We start from the raw sequence: 24,898 nt of genomic DNA, 5'->3' as shown, positions 1-24,898 counted from the left end.
AACCCATCAAACTTCTTCCTGTTAAAAAAAAAAAAAAAAAAAAAAAAAAATGCCCGGGTAGCATTTCTGGACAGTTCAGGATGTCAAGGTGTTTCCTGCAGCAATTACACATGTCCTTTCCAGAAATCGTTTGGTAATCACTCTGAGAAGTTGTATCACTCAAATGGAAAATAATCTATTCACATCATTATATTTATATCAATTACCAAGACATTATCTATGCTTAAGAGCATGGACTTTTGGGTCAGATGGAACTTTGGCAATTCAAGTGTTGTTATTTCTAGCTAATATTTTTGCTAATTTATTGCTAAGTCTTCCTCAATGAAATGACAAGCTATTTTAGACTTCATTTTTCCTATTATAGCAACTTGTGTTAAGTTTCTGCTTCAGTAACCATAATCACTAAAGAAATAACAATCCATCAATTAAAGGGCATCTTTTAAATGTCCAAGGCCAATAGTATCTTTTAAAAAATATAGTACACCATAATTGATGAAGGCAAAACCAAGAATGCTCTACCCAAGAATGCTCAGAATACAAAGGCAAGTAAGTATTCCAGGAGTCAGAAAGGTGTGTTTAAACTGTATGTTTAGCCTTGGCAGGTGTTGCCAAGTGATTAGAGTACTGACCTGATCAGTGAAGGGTCTTGGGTTCAATTCTTAGTCAAGGATACTTACCTTGGTTGCAGGTTAGATCCTGGCCCCAGTCAGGGCACAACCAACTTCCACCCCACCTCCCTTCCACTCTCTCTAAAAATCAATAGGAAAAAATAGCCTGGGCTGAGGATTAACAAAACAGATGCAAAGTTGACTCACTTTGGGTTCCAGAAAGACACCCTGCCTTGGATTTTTACAATACCTACATGATGCCACCAGAGCCAATAAGCTACTGCAGCGTTCAATATGTTGTCATAAAAAGACAAAGAGATACCAGAAATTGAAAGCCAAGTTCTTAAACCAACAAATAAATAATAAATTGTATGCTTAAAGCATAAACATTTCACATGATACTTTCATTTCACATGGCACGTAATATAATTAACTTAGGTCCTATTAGGTTTTTCTTATCTTTATTTGCAAGATAAGTGGATAAACTTCAATTATTAATAGCCAGAACTTGTGACTCAGACGTAGCCCTATACTGCAGTGAAATACACTTAAACTCTTCTATTTTATTATACACTCAAAATTTCAATTAGCTAAAAACGAAACTCTCCTCATGAGTGTAGCAAATGTTACTTTCTGGCTTTCTACCCAACTATTCAATATAACCTTATTTTTGGTACCACAAATTAGAATTTACTGAAGACCAAAGCAAAAGAAAAGCTTAGAAGCACACAATGCTTAATTAAAACAGTATCCTTTCCTGGATATGAATTTTTACTCACATTTGCAAATATATTCTTCAGTAAGTTCTAAAATCTTCACTTAAAGTGAGGGTATGTGGAATTGAGATATTTATTTTCATTTTAGCAACTAAGACAATAAAAAGAACCTATTTAAAAAAACTGTTTTAAAAGGTACTAGCTGATGGTCCTCTGGCCAGGTATTAATATAGGAACCACCACTATCAACTCCAACTGGTATTCCAAAGGGAGTAGTTTAAAAAAAGAAAAGAAACATACAACTAATACAATTTCTCTTACTCTTCACTTTTCTTTTTATTATTCAAAAGTCAAATGTTAATTTTTAAATCATCCATCCTCAATTTTTATTTAATGTACCGTCATTTTCCCAAGATAAGAAGTTTCAGAATCTCTTTGGAATACTAATGTCACTGTTCTAGGTTTAACAAAACTGTTGAAAGTTTAAATTCCACTCTATTTCCCTGAATTCTCAAGACAGTTGCTGATGTAAATTTTAATATAAAATATTTAGTCACAAAATAGTATTGCTTTTGTATGCACATAGTTGTAAGATTACTTTGCTTTTGTCAATAAAAACTATACCATCTTTCATAAAACTCTGAACAAATTAAGAACTGTGATGTAGAACAAAAATTACACATGGTAAAACAGGTACCAGCACAACGTTAGGTTATATTACATCAAAAAAAGTTTTAATGGTCCCAAATATATATACTCAACTAAAGCATACACTCAGGGGAGCAAAAAATCAAAAACAAAATGAAACAAAAAATTATGACACAAATGACCACATCTAGAATTCCACTCAATCTTTAATCAAGTAGGGACAAATCCCCACTTTTAAAAAAATCTGCAGTTCGAAGGGCAAAGGGAACAGATAAAAAAGAGGAAATTTTATATTCGCCCCTCCCCCATAGGTTTTCCAAACCTGTTGTAGCTTGACTAAAATGTTCAGAATGTATGGTTTTAAAGGCAGGTCTCTTTATACAAAGAAACTGCTGGCATTCTTAACTAGTGAAGAATTATGGCTGAAAAGCCTATTCTTCTGAGTCCCAAACATGGTCCGACAAAGCATATTCTGATTGTAGCAACTGACCAGTCAATCCAGAATTCCACTTACAAAACCCCTGCCCTGTTGGCTTTATGTTTCCATTTCCTTCCCTGAGAAAAGGGCAATGTGTGGTCCAAGCTGGAGAGCTCAAGGCTTGCGTCTCTCCCCTAATGTGTAATATCCCCTCCTTCTGCTCCATTGAATTGGCACTTGATGAGCAGAGGTCAAGTGTGCGAGGCTGATCTGTCAGTCATTCACAAGAGACCACTGCTTTGTTGTGAATTTTGTAGGGGATAGGGGTAGAAGAACCAGTTTTTTTTCAACAGGTACTGATTGTAGGCAGTTGCCATTATTATGACTCAAACTTTGCTTTCTTTGACAATGGTAGCATGTCTTCCTTGTCTTCATCTTCATCATCATCCTCATCATCATCAGGATAATCTACCAGACCCACGAGGCCTCCCTGTTCAAAAACAAGGATTATTTAAAGAAAACATATTTTCAACATCTTTTACATTTGGGTAAAGGACATAGAACCCCACCCCCATCTCAATATACAACCATGGTTATTTCTGGGTAGTGAGATTATATATAACTGAAAATTCATTATTTTTATATATTTCCCAAATTTTCCAGAGTAAAACAAAATTTTTAGCAGTTTATAATCCTAGTAAATCATCCAGGAGATAAAAACATTAATGACTAAATTTAAAATGTTAAGGTTAACAATGCATAAACATTTTTTAAGCAACATTTATATAGTATGTCAAAATAATCTACAAAAGATTAAACAGACCACTAGAAATGATGTTCACAGACTATCAAACATTAGGAAAGTAATTCTGCTCTGACTCCTCCCCATCATTTCATCTGGACTTCACAGAGACCTGTGCACCAGAAACAACTGTAGCTCACTTTATTTAGATGGAGGATGTGTGGTGAGATTCAAACAGTTCTTGCCTGGAGCCTATCCCTTCATCTCAGCATTTCTCACATTCACTTTTAGCCCTTAGAGGGGTCTCCTGCTCACATCAGGGGGATGATCATGTGTTGATGGGCATTATATTTCTGATTTAGATCAATGAATCCCAAATGCCAGTCTGTTATGCTAATCTAGAGCAGCATAAAGCAGCCAAAAGAATTGATATTCATTGTGAGAATGTCTTTCCTACATTTTTGGTGTTAAAATTTTGATCCTTTTTTTTAAAATGAAATGTTACTAATAATAGATGGTTTACTCCTTTTTATAAACCTTGCTTGACAAAATAAAGTTAGGAGTGTCTAGATATTTAGATTATCTTTTCCCCACAAAGTCTTTATCTTGGTATTAATTGGGAAAGTTGGTAAAAAAAAAAATAACTTAAGCCCAACCGGCGTGGCTCAGTGGTTGAGCATCGACCTATGAACCAAGAGGAGTTCAGGGTTCGATTCCCGGTCAGAGCACAGGCCTGGGTTGCAGGCTCAATCCCCAGTGTGGGGTGTGCAGGAGGCAGCTGATTAATGACTCTCTCTAATCATTGTTTCTATCTCTCTCTCCCTCCCTCTCCATTCGTCTCTGAAATCAATAAAAGTATTTAAAATTTTAAAATAAAAAAATTAACTTAAAACTTTTAAATTCCTGTAAATGTTTTGACACATACAAATCTGAACCTGAGGTTCTAAAATGCAAATAACCAAAATTAGAATATATTCAGACTCCTGTATTGGTCACAAAAAACGTTCAGAAAATTCTCAACTTTAGGTAAGTTCAAGTGATGATAGGAGAATGATTCTCTAGTTCACAAATTTAAATCAGTTCCAAAAGCAAGCAATTGTCACAAAAATTATTGTTGAGGAAGCTTAAAGTAGATAGGCCTGGGAGTCAAAAGTGTACCTTGGTAGTAATAGCTGCCGTCTGAGACGTATTTTTAGGGACAGATCCAGGAGATCCTGGAGATCCTGGGGATCCAGGCGACCCTGGGGATCCAGGCAGGTTTGTTGCAGGTGACTGGCTGGTGAGGTTAGACTTTGTCCCACTAGAGAGGGAAAGCTTGAAACTCGGGCTCTGCCGGCCGGAAAGATTTGTTTTCAGAAGTACCTCCTTTTCCTCACTTTCTTTTACTAAAAATAAGAATGTTGTCAGTAGTTGTCAAACATACTCATCTTTAAAAATCCCCCAAATGAGGAGACACTAAAACAGTTTACTCCTCTGCTAGGGAGAAACACTGAAGATCAATCTCTGAACAAAACTTATTTAGCAAAATACTAAACACCATTACCACTGAATTTTTATTACTGACAAGGAATGAAACCTTCAGTATCATATTCAGTGGTTCTACCCTTTCTGAAATATTTTCTCCTTACTGAAGTAAAATTAAGAAAATTTAGTTTATGCTTTCACAACAGATTAATTCACTCTTACAAGCAACATCTTTAAAATCTACGTTTCCATACATACAAATCAAATACTAATCATAGTGTCACAAAATAAGAATAAACTTAGGGTGAGAAAGACTTCATTTCTCCTTGTTCATCTTTTCAACATACATTTCTTCCTTTCCATGAATTTACTTATTGGATCCATAATATCATCATCATTTTTAGCTTTGTCAGATGGAGACACTACAGCTTCTCCATCTTCCATGTCATCTTCATCTGTGTTGAACCACATCTCCTCTTCATCTTCAAGTGTTCTGGCATCTCTTCGGTATCTATGATTCCTCAAAATGGATCGCATACTATGAGTAAAGAGAAGATAGAGTAAACAGACTCAGAAAGACTTCACTAGATATTCAAGTAATGTCTGAATTAGATATAGCCTTAATAGATAAATGGGATAAAACAGATTTATACAATAAAGACAAAAACAGATTTCACCCAACGTGTAATTTAAAAATACACTGCCATATCTAGTATTAACTAGTGGAATCAAACTTCCTATTATCAAAATTATACTACTACAGATCAGTTATTAAACGTAACATTAGGAATTAAGTCATAATTTATGAATTTTAAAATACAGTATAAGTATGTGAATTCAGGTATTTAGGAAAATGTACAAGATTTCTTAAAATAATTTGTAACTTTAAAGTAATTCAAAGCAAGTAAGATAATATTTTGATTGTCTGGACACAGAAGCCTCAATGCTACATAAGTGAGGCTTTTCTTTTTCATTTTCTAGCTTGATATATGCTTGAGGAAGAGCCCACAGATCAAATCCACCTACCCCTTCAGGAAAACACTTACACTGACCATTATCTAGAACACTACCACTTCTGGTCACTAGCTGCTGTTTCCTCCTCCCCTGCCAAACCAAAGAGCAAAACACAAGCAAAATAAGAGCCTCTGCCCTACCACTTGTCACTGAATGAAAGGGTTCAAATACGAGGTGACTTACCTGTCAAGTTTGGGATTATCTTGCCTTTCTCTTTGTTGTTCAAATCTCAATTTTAATCCTTTAAATGTCTGTACATAATCTACATCTTCCAGTGCTTTCCAGTAATTTTCAATGACATGAGCAGTCAATGATTTTATATCTTCCTATAAAAAAATAAAAAATGAGATGAAATGCTATTTTAGGAAGACATGACTTCCTTGTCGTGAACTGACAAACCCACTCAAAATAGTTTAACTTCATAAAATTATTATACTATTTTAGAGATCATCAAACAATGAAAATGGGCACACCATATTGGGTATTTCAGTAGTTCCCAATTTTTGGTGTACCTCAGCATTATCTGTGGGTCTTTCCAAAGTAAATTTAGCCCAGGTACCATTCCTAGATGATTCCTACTCAGTATATCTGGGGTAGGATCTGGGCGTATTTTAAATCATACTAAAATGCTGGAGGTGGATGGTGGTAATGGTTGCACAACAATGTGAACACACTTAATGCCATTGAATTATATACTTAGAAATGGTTAAAATGGCAAATTTTATATTATATATATATATACACTTTACCATAATTTTTTAAAAAGCATGCCACAGATAACTCTAACACACACCAATATTTGAGAAGCACTAACCTAATATATTATTAAAGAATCAAGAGTTTGTTATGAAATTGCTCTTTAGAAATATATGGGAGAGCCCTGGCCAGTGTGGCTCAGTTGACTGAGTGTCGTCCCATGCACCAAAAGGTTGCCAGTTCAATTCCTGGTCAGGGCACATGCCCAGGTTGCGGCCTTGGTCCCCAGTAGGGGCCAAGCAGGAGGCAGCCAATCGATATTTCTCTCTCTCCCTTTCCATTCCTCTCTCGCTCTAAAATCAATAAAAACATATTAAAAAATAGACAAAAGTTTAGAAAAAAAATAAAAGATATATGTAGGAGAAAGTCAAGAAAGTTAAACAAAAACACATCCAAATAATAATCCACTGTAATGTTACTCTCTTAAAAATGATTACCGTGACAGTATTAAAGCAGTTTTCAAACTTTCCTACAAAAAGGAATCATAGCTGCGGAGAGAGATTATTTTGGTTTTTATTAGTTTGAATTGAATCTCTCTCACAAGCTTTTGGTAACACACATTTTCTTTTAAAAAATTACCTTCAAATGAAATAATCTCAAGCCAAAGTACCAATAATGCAGATTAAAGTTCCTCAATAATTAAAACCAAACCCTAACTAAAAAAGTACAGAACCTACCACTCTAATAAATTCAAACATCTCTATTATGGCAGAGTTCATCAGATTGTAGCGGGATCCATTGTTGAGAAATGCTTTGACTACTGGTTCAAACAAAAAACTTTTCATTATGTAGCGGTTGTAAAACTCATCTTTTAATCCAATAATCTTTCTCTTAAAACGAAGAGCACCTGAAATGAAGAGGCATTATTCAAATTATATACCACACTTCCATATTTTAGACTTACAAAAAAAACCAAAAAACTGTCTAATAAATAAAATTCTTCGTGCAGTGATGTTACTGCTTCCAGAACCTAAAGATAAAAAGGGTTATCAGAAAAAGGTATTCTAAGAGTAGTGTGTGTCATCATAGAACACAAGTCTTAGAGAGCCAGAAAAATTCTGGAAGTTACTAATGACTAAAATGTACTTTACAGCTGACACAGGAGCTAAGATAGGGCTAATGAATGAATTAACCTATCATACTACTTAAGATGAGAATCTAAATATATCCTTTTATATATACCATCAAAACAACAGAAAAACCATTGTTTTATTAGGGCAATCCACTGGTATAATTTGACCATTATTTTTGGACACTTTATTATTTTGCATCAGAATACATGGTTGCATTGGTTTATTTGTGGGTGTGCTTATAGAAATGCTATAAAACCACAAAAATCTGCATGACCCAAAATTTGCCTTCCTATATTTTAGAATTGAGGATGTTGTTTTTAAAATGTGGTCCTCTATGCTTATTGCAGCGAGTATGCTTTTTAAATTTTTTTCATAGTTTTCCTTTTTTACAATTAATTAGGCTTTAACTTACAGATTAAAAGGTATATTTACATCTTGAGGTATGGGGAGTTAAGTCACCATTCGTCAAGATCCAAATATACGCAGACAGCTAGACTTCAACAAAGCCCTCTTTACCTAAATGGAATTATCAGTAAGTTAATGCCCCAGTTATTGTAAACAGTTCAAAAAAGCATACTCACTTCATGCAGTCACATCGTCTTCGGTTGGCAAGATTAAATATTGTGTTTGTATTTTGGTTTCTTTGGAGATCATGGAAGTGGCTCGTTAAATTGCCAATTTGTTATTAATCAAGTCCTTCATGAGCAGGTAGCCAGGCAACCATGCTGACACGGTTTCTGGGTGGGAAGGCAGAGGAGTAAAGCAGCTCAATTTTTCTTTCGTTGGCAGAAAAGAGGTGCACAAGTGAATGCCCAATCAGGTACAGTTGATTATAAACTGCCTTAACAATCCAACTTTAAGAGTGTTTCTTTCTAAAGAGACACTCTGGGCAGGGAATTTCAAAGAAGTTTATATAATAGCAATTGCATTTTATTTTTTAAACTAATGAATATTTTCAAATACATAAGCATGGTGAAATAAGACATTTTATACAATAAGAGGCATCCTTCTGTGTTTTAAGTCAAACCAGAACAAGGGTTTATTTTCCCAAAACAATGGTTTTAGAGTTTGGTTTTTCTTTTAATATTACTAGACAAATGAACTTAGTGAGGCAGTTCCATTTGTGACAATAAAAATCAATACTTTAGAGCTTATGCTACTAAGGCCAAATTTTAAGCTTTTAGTAATTGAGGCAAGAGCTACTAAGAATTGGTACTCCAACTTTGCAGGCCTTGTGGAGACTTGTGTCCTACCATAACACACACTAGCTGAACCCTGTGGTCTGCATGCAGTTCCTAGGTAAGTGAAAAGCAGCTCCCTTCCTAGAATTCACTAAGACTAAGGGTCTGCAGATAGCACCACCATTTCTTAAAGAGCAGTTCTGCTCAGAAACTGCTGATATAGATAGAAGGTAGTTCTAATGGTCTTTTTGTTTTGCTCCTCATTTCCATTTGCCCTCATTTATTTTTATCAAAACCTGTGTTGTTTACATGCAAACCTTTCCCCAAAAAGAAACCTGCATCGAAAATATCCAATCACTATTTTTTGCTGTTAAATAAAAAATTGCTTTCAAAAATTTACCAGTGAGTTCTGAGAAGTCAAGTTGCTCAACGGGGTTTTAGGGAAAGCTTTTGGGATATGTCAAATTGACATAACCATAGGATTTTCAATGTAAAGTGCACTCTACTTCCACTCTCACCTCTAGCCTTCATTATTAACAGGCCAGGAATCTTTTGTGCTTAGTTTCAATCATCTCTAAAACAAGTAATCCATCTTTACCTTATACAACATGAGATTTCATGTAATAAGTTTGAGACTTTATGCCTCCTGTATAATTAAATGATAGCTGAATAAAAGCACCTCCAACAAAATTATCTCATTACTCTTACATATTTCCATATTTTCAACAAAAATACAGACAACATAAAAGTATGAGCTAGAAAGCTACAATGTAAGATCCAAGAATCCTGAAAAGGCCAAGAAATAAGACAGCTATTACTAGAGTGTGTGTATACATATCTCTAACCTATATTTGAAAGTATTGCTGTTCTCAGCTACAGACTTGATTAGTTGTCTTTAAATATGATAAAAGTATACTAATTAAGCAGCAGCAGATATAAAAAATGAAAAGTCCCCCAAATTGTTTACACTTAACCATTCATTTATATTTTGTCCTTACAAGTATGCATCTAAATTTACTTACAAAACCATCCCTTACAAAACTATGCCTAGCATTTTAATGTACTCCTTTCTCAGAAGACCAATACCTTAAATCATCTCAAATTTTATTTAGCTCTTTTAGAAATCCTTGATAAAAACTCCTGTATACTGCAAAGCCAGTCCTAAAGAGCTCATTCCTACTGACTTGCATCTTCTTTCAGAAGCTACTTATATTCTCAGTACTGGGAAGACAGCCACACTGAGAATAATTTGAGGGTTAGGTTTAATGATAACTTCATTTGGAAAATATTAATAATAAAACATAACTAAGATTTATCTGGCATGCTTACATTTCCTAAAAGATAAACTTTCATTAATTATAATGATTCTCTTCATAGTTCTCACTAAATTATGAGACATTTTCTTTGCAATACTGCAAGCCAAATGAGATGGAGAACTGAAGAGACCTTTCCTGCAACTGTCCTATGGGATTTGTGTTCCACCTACCCCAAAACACTCACACACCACACTTTGCCACATTTGCACATCTTAACAGCATGTTCAAACAAGAATGTCATTCTCCCCCCATGACTAATAGAAACTCAATTGAACTCTTGTCAAAATTTCCCTGATCTGCCTTATTCATGTAGAATAAACCATTTCCACTAAACACATCACAATATAGTGCTTATGATGATGTTTTGATTTTTATAGACCATCTCCTCCTAATAAACCGAGTACAGGTCATAATCATCTTCATTTTCCTAGTTCCAGGTATATATCATACTTCTTCAAATCGAAGATGCCATTGATTGCAAAACTCTTTCTTTTCTACTACTAAGAAAACAAAATGAACAAACAGAGCTACAGATCATGCTATTAACTGTTAAGACTTACCTTAACTTGAGAAATGATAAATGCATACAAATATATACCTTAGAACAGCGGTCGCCAACCGGTGGTCTGTGGACCACTGGTGGTCCGTGTGGTCCGAAAGATGGCGACCGCTGCCTTAGAATCAATGAAATAATGGTAGTATTTATTAAATTTATTGAAATAAACTGATTAACTTATTATTTATTCAGTTGTTCCATTCCCTCCCACCTGCTCACAAACTCCCCACATTCAAACAAAACCTTCTATGGTGGACATAATTCAAAGAAGCATTCACTATAAACTCCCTCTCAACTTGGGCCTTGGGGCTCACTTTTGCTGTGATAAGGAAAATGCACATAATTTAAAAGCCCTTATTTCACATGTGCTAATAAGCTCATAAACATATGCAAAAGCAGGACAGAACCAAAATAATGAATTTATTTTTTTGCTGCCCTTAGCAGTCTAGGTTAATGCCACCAATACTATTACTTCTGGCTGGAAAAAACGATCACTAAGGTAATATCAAAGGTTCTGGATAATTAACAGAAAGTAGTTGTACTAAATATCTGAAAACTGAAAAATACACTTTGTCCAGATGTATTCTCAGTACATACTGCAATGTGTATACAGGCCTGAAAAACTGTCAAGTGTAACAACTGTTATCCTGATAGAAAGTTTAATGAATTTTTTAGAAGGAAACCTATTTCTAATAGATAAAAGATAAAATGTTGATAAAACAAATCAACACCAGAAGCATTCTTTATATGTTTTTATAATTGAAGGAAGTTTTTAAAAATCAAGGAAAAAGATTTTAAATGATGTAAAAAAAAAAAAGCAAAAATGGGTATATGTGTATGACTATGATGCCTTTAAACAATAACAACAAAACAACCAAACTTACCTATAAACACCAAAAAGCATGTTAGTTACCAGCAGATGTCTCTTAATGAGTCACTAGGGTACCCCTAAATCTGGTCTACCAAAGAAGACTGGCAGCTATATGATCAAGAATGGATTAACCTATTTCCAATACAGAAAACATGTTTTTTACTTCAATAAAGTAGGGTCTTTAAGAACACAGTGGAAGTCAATTTTAGAGAACTGTGTAACCATAAACAACCTTGTTAAAAGACTATCTGTTGCTCTAAAGGAGTTGACAAACCATTCCATAAAGGTGTACACAGTACATATTCTAGGCTTTGTGAGCCACGTGTGGTCATATGGTCTCTCATCTTTTTTTAACAACCCTTTAAAAACATAAAAACCATTTTTCAGTTTGCCAGTTGTACAAAAATAGACCACAGGTCAGATTTCGCCAAAATTGCCACCCTGCTCTAAAGTACCTGAGGTAACACAATGTTATATGTCAAATACATTGCAATAAAGCTGGAGAAAAATTATTTGTGGAATTATAAAATGGACCATCTGTATACATCTGTGCTAGGCCTTCTGTAACTTAAGAATGTGCTTTGTGAACTCAGTTCTATTAGGTATAAATTTTCCAAATTATGAAAATGTTTCTTCATGATTTTGAGACTAGTATAACAAGAAGAATGCCTAATTTGTAATTAGTAATGCAATGCTAAGTTTAAAGAATGGTAACTGAGGTAAAATGATCTCAGGTGCCATCTCAATGATGGACTATAACACTCTATGGAAATATACTTTACAGATACACTTTAACCCTTTGCTGGATAGTAACGATAAAGAAGAAAGTCAGTACAATCAGCTGCTCAGAATGTGGCACAAATACATAATCAGTGTAACTTAGTATTAGCTCTCCTGACCAGAAATCAGTGCATATTTCTTCTTAGGCAATGAGACCTAAAAATACCAGCAACATGATAACATACAGATAAGTAATTCTACCAGAAGCAACACTTACATAATGCCAAGAAAGCATGCTTTGAGGCCATAAGCACTAGCACTCTCCGGAGGATGTCCTTATTAATAATGTAGTTCTTTATGTGATAGGTATGGTGCTCCACACAAAACGTTAACAATTCCAATACAAGTGCCAACAACTGGGCAGTCTGAAAATCATCTAAAATAAACAAAATACAATTTATATTTAATGGCTAATTTTCTTTTTCTCCCCCAAATATAAGAACCTAAATTCCAATCAAGTAAAATTCCTTCCATTAACCCAAATATTTTAAAGTTAAGGAAAAAGAAACTAAAATTCATTGAATGCCTACCATGTGCTAAGAATGATGCTTTACATTTTTTCTTACTTATGCTCTACCACGGCTTAACACATCCCTCAGCATAGCATAGGAGGTCCTGCCAGACACATCTAGTCTTTGGTGGAATTACTCTCTCTGCTTCTATGAATCAAACGTGTTCTGTGCCTCCTTTATTATACATAATGAATCCATACTGAATTACAATGATTGGCTTATCTTCCTCACCAAGCAGTAAGCCTCTGAAAGTATTTTACTAATTTTTTTCAATTCCCCAATTAAGCCCCTAAAGCAGGGGTCCTCAAACGTTTTAAACAGGGGGCCAGTTCACTGTCCCTCAGACCATTGGAGGGCTGGACTATAGTTTAAAAAAACAACTATGAACAAATTCCTATGTGCACTGCGGGCCCGAGACGAGTCGGCTGCTAAGCAGGACAGGCAGCGGCACCCAGCGGGCCAGATAAATGTCCCCGGCGGGCCGGATAAATGTCCTCGGCTGGCCGCATGTGGCCTGCGGGCCGTAGTTTGAGGATGCCTGCCCTAAAGATTACAGAGCACATGCCTTTAAATGCTTGATGAATTAAACATGTGGGTCTGGAAAAAAGCCTCAAACTTTACTTAATAGGAATAAAGTAGGTAGGAGAAATGAGTGTATCTTGTTTCCAAGACTTGATTCCAAAGTCATTAAAAAAAAGTAAATTTGACATTTATTTTCTAAATGGTGCTGTAAGTTAAAATATTCTATACTGATAATTCATATGACAAAATAATACAATTATTCTGAAAGCTTCAATAAGAAATTTCCCAATGAAGAACCTACAATTTCTTTCTAAATTAAACAGACAAGCTAAAAGCTAAAGGAATAAAATGCAGAAGTAATAATAATCATGTTTTGACTAGAGGCCCAGTGCACGAAATTCGTGCACTCAGGGGAGGAGGAAGACTCCCTCAGCCTGGCCTGCACCCTCTCATAGTCCGGGAGCCCTTGGGGGATGTCCGACTGAAGGCTTAGGCCCGCTGGGGAGCCGTCAGTTGGACATCCCTAGTGCTGCCTCGGAGGTGGGAGAGGCTCCTGCCACTGCTGCTGCGCTCACCAGCCTTGAGCCTGGCTTCTAGCAGAGCGGCGCTCCGCCTATAGGAGCGCACTGACCACCAGGGGGCAGCTCCTGCGTTGAGCGTCTGCCCCCTGGTGGTCACTGCGCGTGATAGCGACCAGTTGTTCCGCTGTCCGGTCGATTTGCATATTAGCCTTTTATTATATAGGAGGATTCATCCTTAATGCAAATATAAATAGCTTAATATTAAGTACAAGCTTCGTTCTACTACACATCTGGAGTGTAAATAACTTAAAATGAATTTTCTCATAGCTACCTCTATTTATTTCACCTATGTAAATGCAAACTAAAAACAAATACTGCTTTAACAAAAAATTGTTTTAAAATTCTGAAGGCACCCTGGCCAGATAGCTAGAGTTGGTTAGAGCAGTGGTCGGCAAACTGCAGCTCGCGAGCCGCAGTTTGCCACTCTGTTGACTAATGAGTTTGCCGACCACTGGGTTAGAGCATCGTCACAATACATCAAGGTTGCAGATTCGATCGGGGACAAAAATCAACCAATGAGGGCATAAATAAATGGAACAATAAATCCCTCCGCGCCCCCCTCCCCCATTAAAATAAAATTTAAAAATCCAAAAGCAATTCTATTCTTTTCTTTGACCTGTTATCTGTGATTGTAACACTTTAAAGAAATTTACTTTGAACACCTCTTTTGAAAATACATTAGACCTCTATGTTAACACCATGAGTTTCAGAATTCAAGAACAAAGAACTAGCAATCTGCATTATCTTACCTTTGCTAGGTTTGTCTTCTGTTGTATTTGCCAGTAAAGGAGCAGTGAGGACATGCATACAGTGTTTGTAGAAGAAACCCAGAAATTCAGTCTTTTCTGTTTTCTAAGGAACCAAAAACACTTCCATGAACTTTAACTGCATTGGTTACTATCAGCAATAAAAAATATACTAGCATGATAAACAGAAAAACAGCGTGGCTTACATTGGAAGTAGCTAACATGTTCTCTGGGTCAACTAAAGTTCGAAGCAGGCCCATAAGTTGGACTGCTCCTCCAAGTTCAGGGTCTGTATCACAAATCATATGTTCTATAATGAGGTTGATGAGCAAGATATCCTGGTGAGAAAAATACAATAAGGATCATTTATTATGGGGGAATGGAAAAAGCAAATACTATGACATACTACAGCATTATAGCTAGCTCTAGCAATCTTGTTAACCTCAATCAAAATGAAATGATTGACTAACTTAATAGGTATATGGCAGTGTTTCCCTAAAATGTGGCACAGGCACATTACATAAATACTACCAAAATTAAAAGTTTCTTTCTTTTTCTAGTATCTGTAAATTCCTCTGATTAAAGCAAAAACAAAGTTTCAATTTGGTGCTAATCATCTTTACACCTCTTCATAACAAAATATCTTTCCCGATGAAGGCGAATGGGCCTTAGGTTATAGCTTTAACAGTAAGAATATTTAGCTAAAATTTATAACATTGTTCTATTTTCAATGCATTTTTATGGGATTCCTTCTATTCATGGCAAATGATATCTATATCTATACTCCATTTATGGAAACGATATAAAGTTTCCATTTTAAGAAAAAAGTTAGTGGTAGCTGAATGTCTGAAATTGGGGAAACAAGATTATAATATTTAGAGGAAAATAAATGTATTCTATAGATTCCAAATGTCACTACGACTGGTGTTCCTGGCACAAGGAGTAAATAAAAATTAAGGATTCAATGAGAAAATCCCTGCTCTTGCCTATATATGCAATGGTAGGATAGACAAAAAAGAAAATGCAGACAGTATATGGAAATGATGATTAAGACTAGGAATCAAGAGACCTAATGCATGTGAATAAACTACAGTAATGTATCTTCAACTAGTGGGTTAAAGGACCAATAAAAATAGCCTTTATTTTAATATAGATATTTTGGCTTTCAAGATAGGTCTATTTTATAAAAGAAAATGGTAATATTCAACAGTTCAAACTTGTACTTTTCTGTACCTACCCTGACATTACAATTAAAAAACAACCCCTAAATATAGACGTTATTAGACAGTCTACTTCATTTTGACAACACATTAATTAGGATCTTTTTAAAAGTAAAAGTTTATTTTCTCATTTTGTAAAGCTATGATAAAAGATCCACACAATTCCAACCGCACTCCTTAAGAAGTTGAAGGCAGAACATCTTAGTTTATTAAGTAAAAAATTACTTTCAAGATTTTATGGGGGAAGAAGGGTGGAGGTGGGGGGAATCAGAATCATTGCTTTATCTGAAAACAGAACAGAGCACACACATTTAGGGCTGTCACATATGCCACACACCATTTACTCTGGGAGTGCCCTTCCCATTACCAGGATATATTCTCTCACTTACTTAAAATATTTATGTGTATGAACAAGACAACAGCTTGTTCCCTATGGTTAGGTAAGGCACCCTAAATACTTTCCAAGGGACTGTGCTTCATTTCTTCATTCCTGATGATTTTGAGACTCAATCCCTAGCAAAGTCAATGTTTTCCTAGGACAGTTATTAATTCCACATACAGAATAACAATTTATTGATTAAATGACTTAAACATTACAGAAAGTTAACTTCAGAATAATCTAAAAAATTTAAAAAGAAATTTAAGTTGAGCATTAAATAACTGCTGTAAGACACACTTTAAAACTGAGAGAGTAGCCAATTTAGGGGAAGAATAAGCCATTTGATATTATGGCTACACTTTTCCCAAACATTAACTATTTAAATCTTAAATAAATACAGTTACTGTTAGTGCAAATAATATTTACCTTGTTGGTTATTTTTTGCTCTGTTAACTTCTTACTTACATCATCATTCTGTTGTGCCTCCTGCATGACAAACTCTCGTACCATGGATGGATTATATTCAACCAAGTATGAGAATATATCAGTAGCAGCACTTCGCACCTGTGTATCATCCATGCCCTGCAGATAAAAAGAACTTATTTCTCCAATATTATAAAAATATGGAACTTATGGCTACATAAATTCAAAACCTAACAAATTATAAGAAAACACTGCAATAAAAAAAAGGTAAAGGAAATTATGCTGCATATAAAAACCCTTTTTCATGAACAAAGTTATACTTTCATTCCTGTTTACTTTTCTACTTTAACATGTCATCTAATAGGCTGCAAAGTTAACACATTATTATTAAAACCTAGAGGCCCGATGCACGAAAATTCGTGCAAGAGTAGGCCTTCCTTCCCCCAGCTGCTGGCACCGGCTTCCCTCTGGCACCCAGGACCCAGGCTGGCTTCCATCGGGCCACCTGTGGGCACCCAGGACTCAGGCGGGTTTCCCTCAGGCCACCCACGGGCACCCGGGACCTGGGCTGGCTTCCCTCAGGCTGCTTGCAGGCACCCAGGACCCGGGCTGGCTTCCCTACTGCCCTGGCTTTGTCAGGAAGGACATCTGAATGACGTCCGGAAGACATCCAGTCTAATTAGCATATTATCCTTTTATTATTATAGAAGATACTAGAGGCCCAATGCACACATTTGGGCACTGGTGAGGAGAGGGGAGGGAAGGGGGGGCTCCCTCAGCCTGGGAACCCTCGGGGAACGTCCAACGAGGGGTCCTTACGGTGTCCTTAGCATTGCGGCCGAGGTGGGAGAGGCTCCCGTCACTGCCACTGCACTTGCCAGCCATGAGTCCGGCTTCTGGCTGAGCGTGCGCCCCATGGGAGCGCACTGACCACCAGGGGGCAGCTCCTGCATTGAGTGTCTGCCCCCTGGTGGGCAGTGCACCTCACAAAGGTCGTTCTGCCATTCTGTCAATTTGCATATTAGGGTTATATTATATAGGATGGAAAATACCTGAGGATTCTTTCAGTACTATGTAAGAACTCTAATACTAGAATTTTACTGCTTTTTAACTAGAGGCCCATGGTCCCTAGGCCTGACCGGCAATCAAAGAGCGAGCATCTGGCGTGAAAGGGAGGTCCCAGCTGACCTCTGGGCCCTGGGCAGCACCTGGGCCCCCATGCGCCCCCCTACCCGCCTGAGTCACAGCGCCCGAGTCCCCACATGGAGATGCGATGAGCACGGCTGGATACCACGGGCAAGGGTGCAGTGTGGGCCTCTGGGCCGCCCATCGGCGCCACATGGAAGCCATCTGGCCTTGAAGACCGGCTCCTGCGCAAACCCATGGGGAGCCCGACCAGCCCCTGTGGTCCCGGCGGCTACGGCTCGGCTCACCCAGAAGAGGCCACATGGGTGCGGGGTGGGCTCCTCATGGGCACCTAGCACCTGAATGCCTGCTGCCAGAGCCAAGTTGCTAACGCCCGCCATGTTCCATGCCGTCCCCTGGTGGTTAGCGCACATCATAGCAAGCAGTCAAACCACCACCCGAGGGGACAATTTGCATATTACGCTTTTATTATATAGGATACTGTGTAATACACAGCTAATATTAAATATTAGCTATAATCAAATACTTGCATGTTACATATATATTATCTCTGTGGATTAAACACATAATAGTAATTAAATATAAGGAGAAACAGACTTACAAGGATGACTTCTAAAGCTGGTAATATGCCCATGTTTGACAAAGTCTTGAAAAAAGCATCTCTGTTTTGAGGTTGTAGCGTTTGGGAAAACGCACAAAATTCTTTTAAAAAGTTAACCTGAAATTAGGAAAAAGGATCAGTGAATAAAAAAGATCAGTTGTTTTAGTTTCATGTTCTTCATAATATCAAAGTTCTTACCAATTCCTGTCTTTTTTCCTCATCTGTTGCTTCATCTGTTAGTTGTGCAAATAAATCTGTCAGAAATTTTTCATCTTCCTGTGAAATCAAAGGATAAATTATTCTACTTAATGGTAAGAGTATAATAAAAAAAAATTCAAGATGCTATAATAAAAGATATAAGTTGTAATAACTGCAAAAAGGAAAGACAGTATTGGTGATGCTATTTTTTAAGAGAAAGAAAAACCAAACTATTAAAGGATAAATTGGAGATTTATACAGAAAGATTGTTCTTTATATTTTGGCAGCACTCTATTTCCTAAGTCTATTTAAGGGCCACATTTCTTTCATTCATTCATTCATTCATTCATTCATTTTTAAAATATTTTATTGATTTTTTTTTTAAAGAGAGGAAGGGAGAGGGATAGAGAGTTAGAAACATCAATCAGCTGCCTCCTGCACACCCCAGACTGGGGATGTGCCCTTGACCAGAATCGAACCTGGGACCCTTCAGTCCGCAGGCCGACGTTCTATCCACCGAGCCAAACCGGTTAGGGCTTAAGGGCCACATTTTAAATATTTTACACTTTTCAGGCCACATGGTCTCTGTCACAACTACTAAACTCTGTTGTTACAGGCCAGATGGTCTCTGCCACAACTGCTCAACTCTGTTGTGATAGTAGGAAGCAGCCATACACAGTATGTAAATGAGTGTGCTGTGTTCAAATAAAACTTTATTTACAAAAGCAGGTATGGGCCATATTTATAGACCCTGGTTTTCATAAGGTTTCATAATTTTAACTTTAGAAATTAAGGTTCTACAACCTCTCAAAGATTAAAATGAAAATAAAACTTCCTTGATGTTTAAAGACACAGAAATGACTCAATTTTTTAAAAGGCTAAATTCAGAGCTTTTAAAGAAACATCTATTATTTGAAGATAGCCATATACACAATTTAATATGCATTAAATTTTGTAAAGGATTCAAAATACATTCTCATAGGTTAAGAACTTGGAAAGAACCTCAGGTATTATCTTGCCTCCTTATTTTATAATTGAGAGAGATTGAGAAATTTACCCAAAGCCCATTCACAGTAGGTAGTAGAGCCTTCTTGATTGCCCATTTAATTTTTTTCCATCGCTATTTTAAAGATTTTTGTTTTAATTCCATATTACCTTAGGCTACAAGTAAATTCAACATTATTTCAGCCACACAGACATGCCTAAGTCTAAATACATATATATTAAAAAATATATAAAAATATATATAAAAATATATATATATTTTTTATATATATGTATTTAGACTTAGGCATTATATATATATATATATTTTTATATATATGTATTTAGACTTAGGCATTATAAATATATATATATTTTTATATATATGTATTTAGACTTAGGCATTATATATATATATATATATATAATTTATTTATTTTAGAGGCCCGGTGCATGAAAATTCTTGCACTTGAGAGGGTTGTCCCCTCAGCCCGGCCTGCACCCTCTCACAATCCGGGACCCCTCGGGTAGGGTCCCTAGGCCTGGCCTGAGATCAGGGCCTATCAGGGTTTTCCTTCCCCAGGCTGCAGGCAGCTGGCCCCACCACTGCCACTGCCACTGCTTGCCATCTATGCAGCACTGCCCCCCCTTCCCTGCCACCGGTGGCCTCCCTCTGCAGGTGACAGGCTGGGGTGCAATGGCTTAGCTGGCCTGGGCCTCCCTCTTTCTTTGCTGGGGGGCAGGGCCAGCCCTGCAAGGGGCCGTCTGCCTATCTGATCACCCCTAACCATCTGCCTATCTGATCGCCCCTAACCGCTCGCCTACCTACCCGATCACCCCTTGTTGGAAGCTGCCCATTGCCTTCACTAGCAGAAAGAGGTGGACAAGGAGTCTGGAAAGCTGGTCAACCTTGAGGCTCTGGCCAGGGTCAGAGCCATGCACTCACAGTTTAGTCAAGACAAAGGGAGCTGAAGCAACTTCCACCTTTTAGTCTTATGTAAATCCTTGCTGATGGGCTATCATTGAGCTGTTACTGGAAATTGCCTGCCTAAGGGCTATGGGTGGATCCCAAACCTGAATAAAAGGGATCGCAAGGCCAGAGCAAAGCGGAGTCCTTCCTCTTGAGCTGGGCTCCCACCTGGATCCCAATATTTCCAAATTATTATTTTCTTGTCTAGTCTCTTTCATTTGTGTGCGGCCTCCTCCAAAATCCAAACCCTGAACCTGAACCCTGAACCACGCAGGACATAGGGGATCACATTCGCAACCCCTTACCGCTGGTCTGCCTACCTGATCACACTAATCACTGTCTGCCTGCCTGATTGCCCCTAACTGCTTGCTTGGGGGCGGGGCCAGCCCGGTGAGGGGCCATCTGCCTACCTGATCACCCCCCTAACCACTGGTCTGTCTACCTGATCACCCCTAACCGCTCTGCCCGCCAGCCTGATTGCCCCTTACCACTTACTTGGGGATGGGGCTATCACTGACTTCCGGTTGTTCAGCCTCCGATCGTTACTGGTGGTTACGACCCAGGGTTTTTATATATTAGGACTAGAAGCCTGATGCACAAAGATTCATGCTAGAATGGGCTTTCCTTTCCCTTGCTGCCGGCACCGCCTTGCCACTCTGGCCCAGCCCCTTTCCGCTCAGGCCCTAGAGCCGCCTCTTTCTGCTCAGGCCCTGCCTTCCCACGCTGCCCAGAGGCCCTGAGAGACCGGGGGTGGGACAGAATGCCTGTGTCCCGCCCCATCACTCGGCGCCTGTGTATGCAAATTAACTTCCATCTTTGTTGGGTTAATTTGCATGTCACTCCTGTTTGGCTGGTGGCATAATGGAGGTACGGTCAATTTACATGTTTGTCTATTATTAGGTAAGATACCTACATATATATGTAGGTGTATGCACACACATAATATCCCACTAGATTATAACCTCCATATTCCCTGTTCTAAGTGCTCAAGAAACATTTTATGATATTGGAATAGTTTGGTTACTCCCACCTTTACTTTTACTACACAGTACAAATAGGCCACACCTAAAAATGGCATCCAATTTCAAGATGTATCCCTGATATAATGTATTCCACCAAAAGGCAATCAAATAATTAAAAAAGATTCTCTGAACTGCTGCATTTGGGGTACAGAAGTAAAAAGAATAAGAACGTTTACTAGTGTTAAGTAGAGTAGTCAATGATAAGAGACATGATTATGTACTTAAGGTGGGTAAAAACCTGCTTTAAATTATACCTCTATCACTCTTTGTCAAAAATTTGTAAAATTCTCCCTTCTTCAAAGAAGCACTAACAACCTGCAATTATTCATACAAAACTGGCATTTTATAGGTATAAAGACCAAGAAAATACAGAAGTGACAAATCACTGCATAGCAAGATGAGAACAACGTGGAGCTGAAAAAAAAGACCCATAGCACTCACTACTATCCAAGGAAACCAGGAATCAAAACTGGACCAGAACATAGGCTCTACTAGGTAGCTAGCAAAAACTAATTTCATATCAAAGAACACATGGAAATTGGTACCAAAACCCTTCTTCCGCCTCCATTGTCAATTATAATACATTGTATAGAAGATTACTAGTATACTTACTGGACTGTATTGCCTATATTATTTGTGTCCATCTTAAATGAATGGAAAACATGTCAAATTAGTCAACATGAACTGGAATTATTACTAGTTCCAGGAAAGTAGTTTTGGTAAAACTGACTTCTATTTGAAGTCACTTTTTTTAAAGGGTGACAAAGGCCAAAGACACTGAAAATACAGCAACTGTCTAAAAAGATACACTCGTGAAAATTAAATTTGCTGTCTCATTTATAACATATGCTACCAAGTAGCTTCTACTGATATTTATTTCCAACCTTTTTTTATTTAACAAATTCAGGTTTCAAATAATTATTTTGTTTGTAGACCTCAGGTAAGATATAATATACCTTTCAAGTCATATCACCTATCTGTTATTCTTATAATATCATGGGCATCAAAGAAACAAAAAACGGGAAGTATGCAACCCACAAACCTTTCCACTATGCAGTTAGAATAGACTAATTCACGTGCTATGGGATATGATATTAGAAGATTTTTTGGTTTCAGGAGTGTTACAAATGCAGACTACCGGCCAGCTCAGAGATTTTGAATCATATCTTGTGCAGAATCCAGAAAATTGCAGCCCAAGCCATTCCGATATAAGCACCCTAAAACACCAGACTTTGAGACTGGACATACTGTAAAAAGAAAACTTATTTAAAGAAAACACGAAATTGTTTCTGAAGACAAAAGTTTAAATGGTATTGATCCAATGGGTATTGTTTTAAAGTAGGAAAAAAAATGATCAAACTCACCTGCAACATACCAACAATTTCTACCTTATTAAAAAAGATGAAGGAGTGAAGTGTTGATAACATATTTTCTTCAAAGACTGAAGGGGTAGGTAGAACCATATCTTGTATATACTGGACTCTGTATGTCTGATGAATTTTTTGTTTCAGCTCAGGATCTGATATGGGAATCACTTCTTTAAACTTGGCTGTTTTTGTTAGAAACTCCCTGTGTTTTCGTGGTTGTGATAAAGCAGGATCATATTCTAAGCATCCAATAACATCCATAATACATTCCTCAGAGAACATAACTTCGAAAAGAGCAGTTCGATTCAAGAGGAAGATGCCTTTGATAATTTCATACAAGTGGTGCAGTCCTTCAATATTTTCCAAATCCTCACATACATGAAAAAGCTCCAAGAGCTTTTTAATATAACCCTCATTTTCCAGTGCTAGTGCAAGTTTTTCACGACGCAGGGGGGAAGGTAAAGATGATGCCACAAGTTCTGCAATTTCCTCAAGACGACTTAATTCACAAGATGGCAATTCTAAACCTGGCGATGACATATCATCAAAACGCTCCTCTTCAGATTCATCTACAAGGTCCTGAGTGATGTCCACTGAAGGGTCCTTTCCTTGAACCTATTAAATCAGATTTATGATAGCTGAAAATATAATCAAGCAGACTGAAATGATATTCTTACATAAATACAAGAGATGTTCTAAGAGCCCAACCAGTGTGGCCCACTGGTTGAGCAACGACCCATGAATCAGGAGGTCACCGGTTCGAGTCCCAGTCAGGACACATGCCTGGGATGAGAGCTTGACTCGGGGGGAGAGGAGGGTTGTGTGTGCAGGAGGCAGCCAATCAATGCTTCTCTCTTATCAATGTTTCTCTCTCTCCCTCTCCCCTCCTCTCTCTAGAAAACATTTAAAAAAAAAGAAAACTGTAACGATAATTTTCAAGTTTAAGACTCCTTCAAGCCTGACCCAACTGCCTACTTTCCTAAGTTACATTTCTACGAATAATATATACTTTCTATTTTAAGATATGGAATGAGATTCCTCATAAGTGCAAGCTTTACCAGTAACAGAAACATTCTAGGATATGCTAACCTACCTGTGAACAAAGAGTGCCCTGCAGACCCTACCTTTAGACCCTCAATGTATAGGCCTGATACTGAAACACACACTCACATCTTATACCTATCGCCCTCTTTTCCAACAGACCAGGGTAAGTCTCAGGAACATTCATAGAACTGTGCTTCCAGGCTAGTCACCAAACTCCTCAAAGTTAAACTTTGAGTTAAATTCAAACTAATATCATAATGCTGAGACCACAGCCAATATATATAATTGTAAGCAAAGAAGAAAATACTTGATGTCAATTATAGAAATCAAGGGCCAAAGGGCATATACAAAATGGCTTTGAACCAAAGTGGGTCATTGATTTGCTGTACACATTAGTTGGTAGCCCAAAAATATGATTAAGAAAACTGAGTGGGAAACAAGTGTACCCATACAAAAATGGAACCACACAACCTGCTATCCCCAAGAATATCTACTAAAAGTTAAGTAACCAAATCACAGAGGAGTTTTCCTGTCTACATACACAAACCTGTAGCTTTCATGGTCCTCCAGAAGAAGTCCTAAATTTTGTCATAAAACCCCAACTTTGTCAGTGTAGGGCTTTTAATTATAAAAAGGTAACTTAAGTCTTCACAGCTGAATACATTTTAAGGTAAAAGAATATTTTTACAAAAGGTCAAAGACATATATTGAAACAAAACCATTTTGCTCTCTTGGCAAAACTGCCACTAGAGCAGCCCAACAGGCCAAAGTGAATGGTGAAAGCATGGAAAAATTAGGCCTTAGATGAAATGGCCAAGAAACTTAAATTGCTAACTAAGCATAGTTAAGAGATAGTGCCCTGGTCAGATAGCTTAGTTGGTTAGAGTGTCATCCTGATAAATCAAGGTTGCAGGTTCGATCCCTGATCAGAACATATACAAGCAACCAATAAATACACAAATAAGTGAAACAAATCAACTGTCTGTCTGTCTCTCTCCCTCCATCCCTCTCTTTTTAAAAAATCAATAAAAATGTAAAAA

The 24,898-nt window shown here is 37.3% G+C and overlaps 1 protein-coding gene across 2 annotated transcripts in view; it reads right to left on the bottom strand.

Annotated features, from left to right (window-relative positions):
• Positions 1–2,160: 2,160 nt before the first annotated feature.
• PPP4R3A (protein phosphatase 4 regulatory subunit 3A) overlaps positions 2,161–24,898 on the bottom strand; it is a 38,795-nt gene continuing 16,057 nt past the window's right edge. The window contains exons 4-15 of one of the 2 annotated variants that reach the window (XM_080670822.1): positions 22,812–23,429; positions 18,472–18,549; positions 18,274–18,390; positions 16,569–16,685; positions 14,711–14,842; positions 14,508–14,610; positions 12,361–12,519; positions 7,044–7,213; positions 5,794–5,936; positions 4,944–5,134; positions 4,291–4,517; positions 2,161–2,880 (exon numbers count right to left, since the gene is read on the bottom strand). In XM_080670822.1, the coding sequence (XP_080526948.1) occupies positions 2,770–2,880; positions 4,291–4,517; positions 4,944–5,134; positions 5,794–5,936; positions 7,044–7,213; positions 12,361–12,519; positions 14,508–14,610; positions 14,711–14,842; positions 16,569–16,685; positions 18,274–18,390; positions 18,472–18,549; positions 22,812–23,429 (2,166 nt within the window). In that variant the 3' untranslated portion in view covers positions 2,161–2,769. Of the gene's footprint in view, positions 2,881–4,290; positions 4,518–4,943; positions 5,135–5,793; positions 5,937–7,043; positions 7,214–12,360; positions 12,520–14,507; positions 14,611–14,710; positions 14,843–16,529; positions 16,686–18,273; positions 18,391–18,471; positions 18,550–22,811; positions 23,430–24,898 lie in introns of both variants that reach the window. The other variant, XM_080670821.1, reaches the window with a different exon arrangement.

The sequence above is a fragment of the Plecotus auritus genome (assembly GCF_963455305.1).
Source record: "Plecotus auritus genome assembly, chromosome: 1".
NCBI lineage: Eukaryota > Metazoa > Chordata > Mammalia > Chiroptera > Vespertilionidae > Plecotus > Plecotus auritus.
Note: the sequence above shows the minus strand (reverse complement) of the source record. Positions and strands in the feature narration are given on the sequence as shown.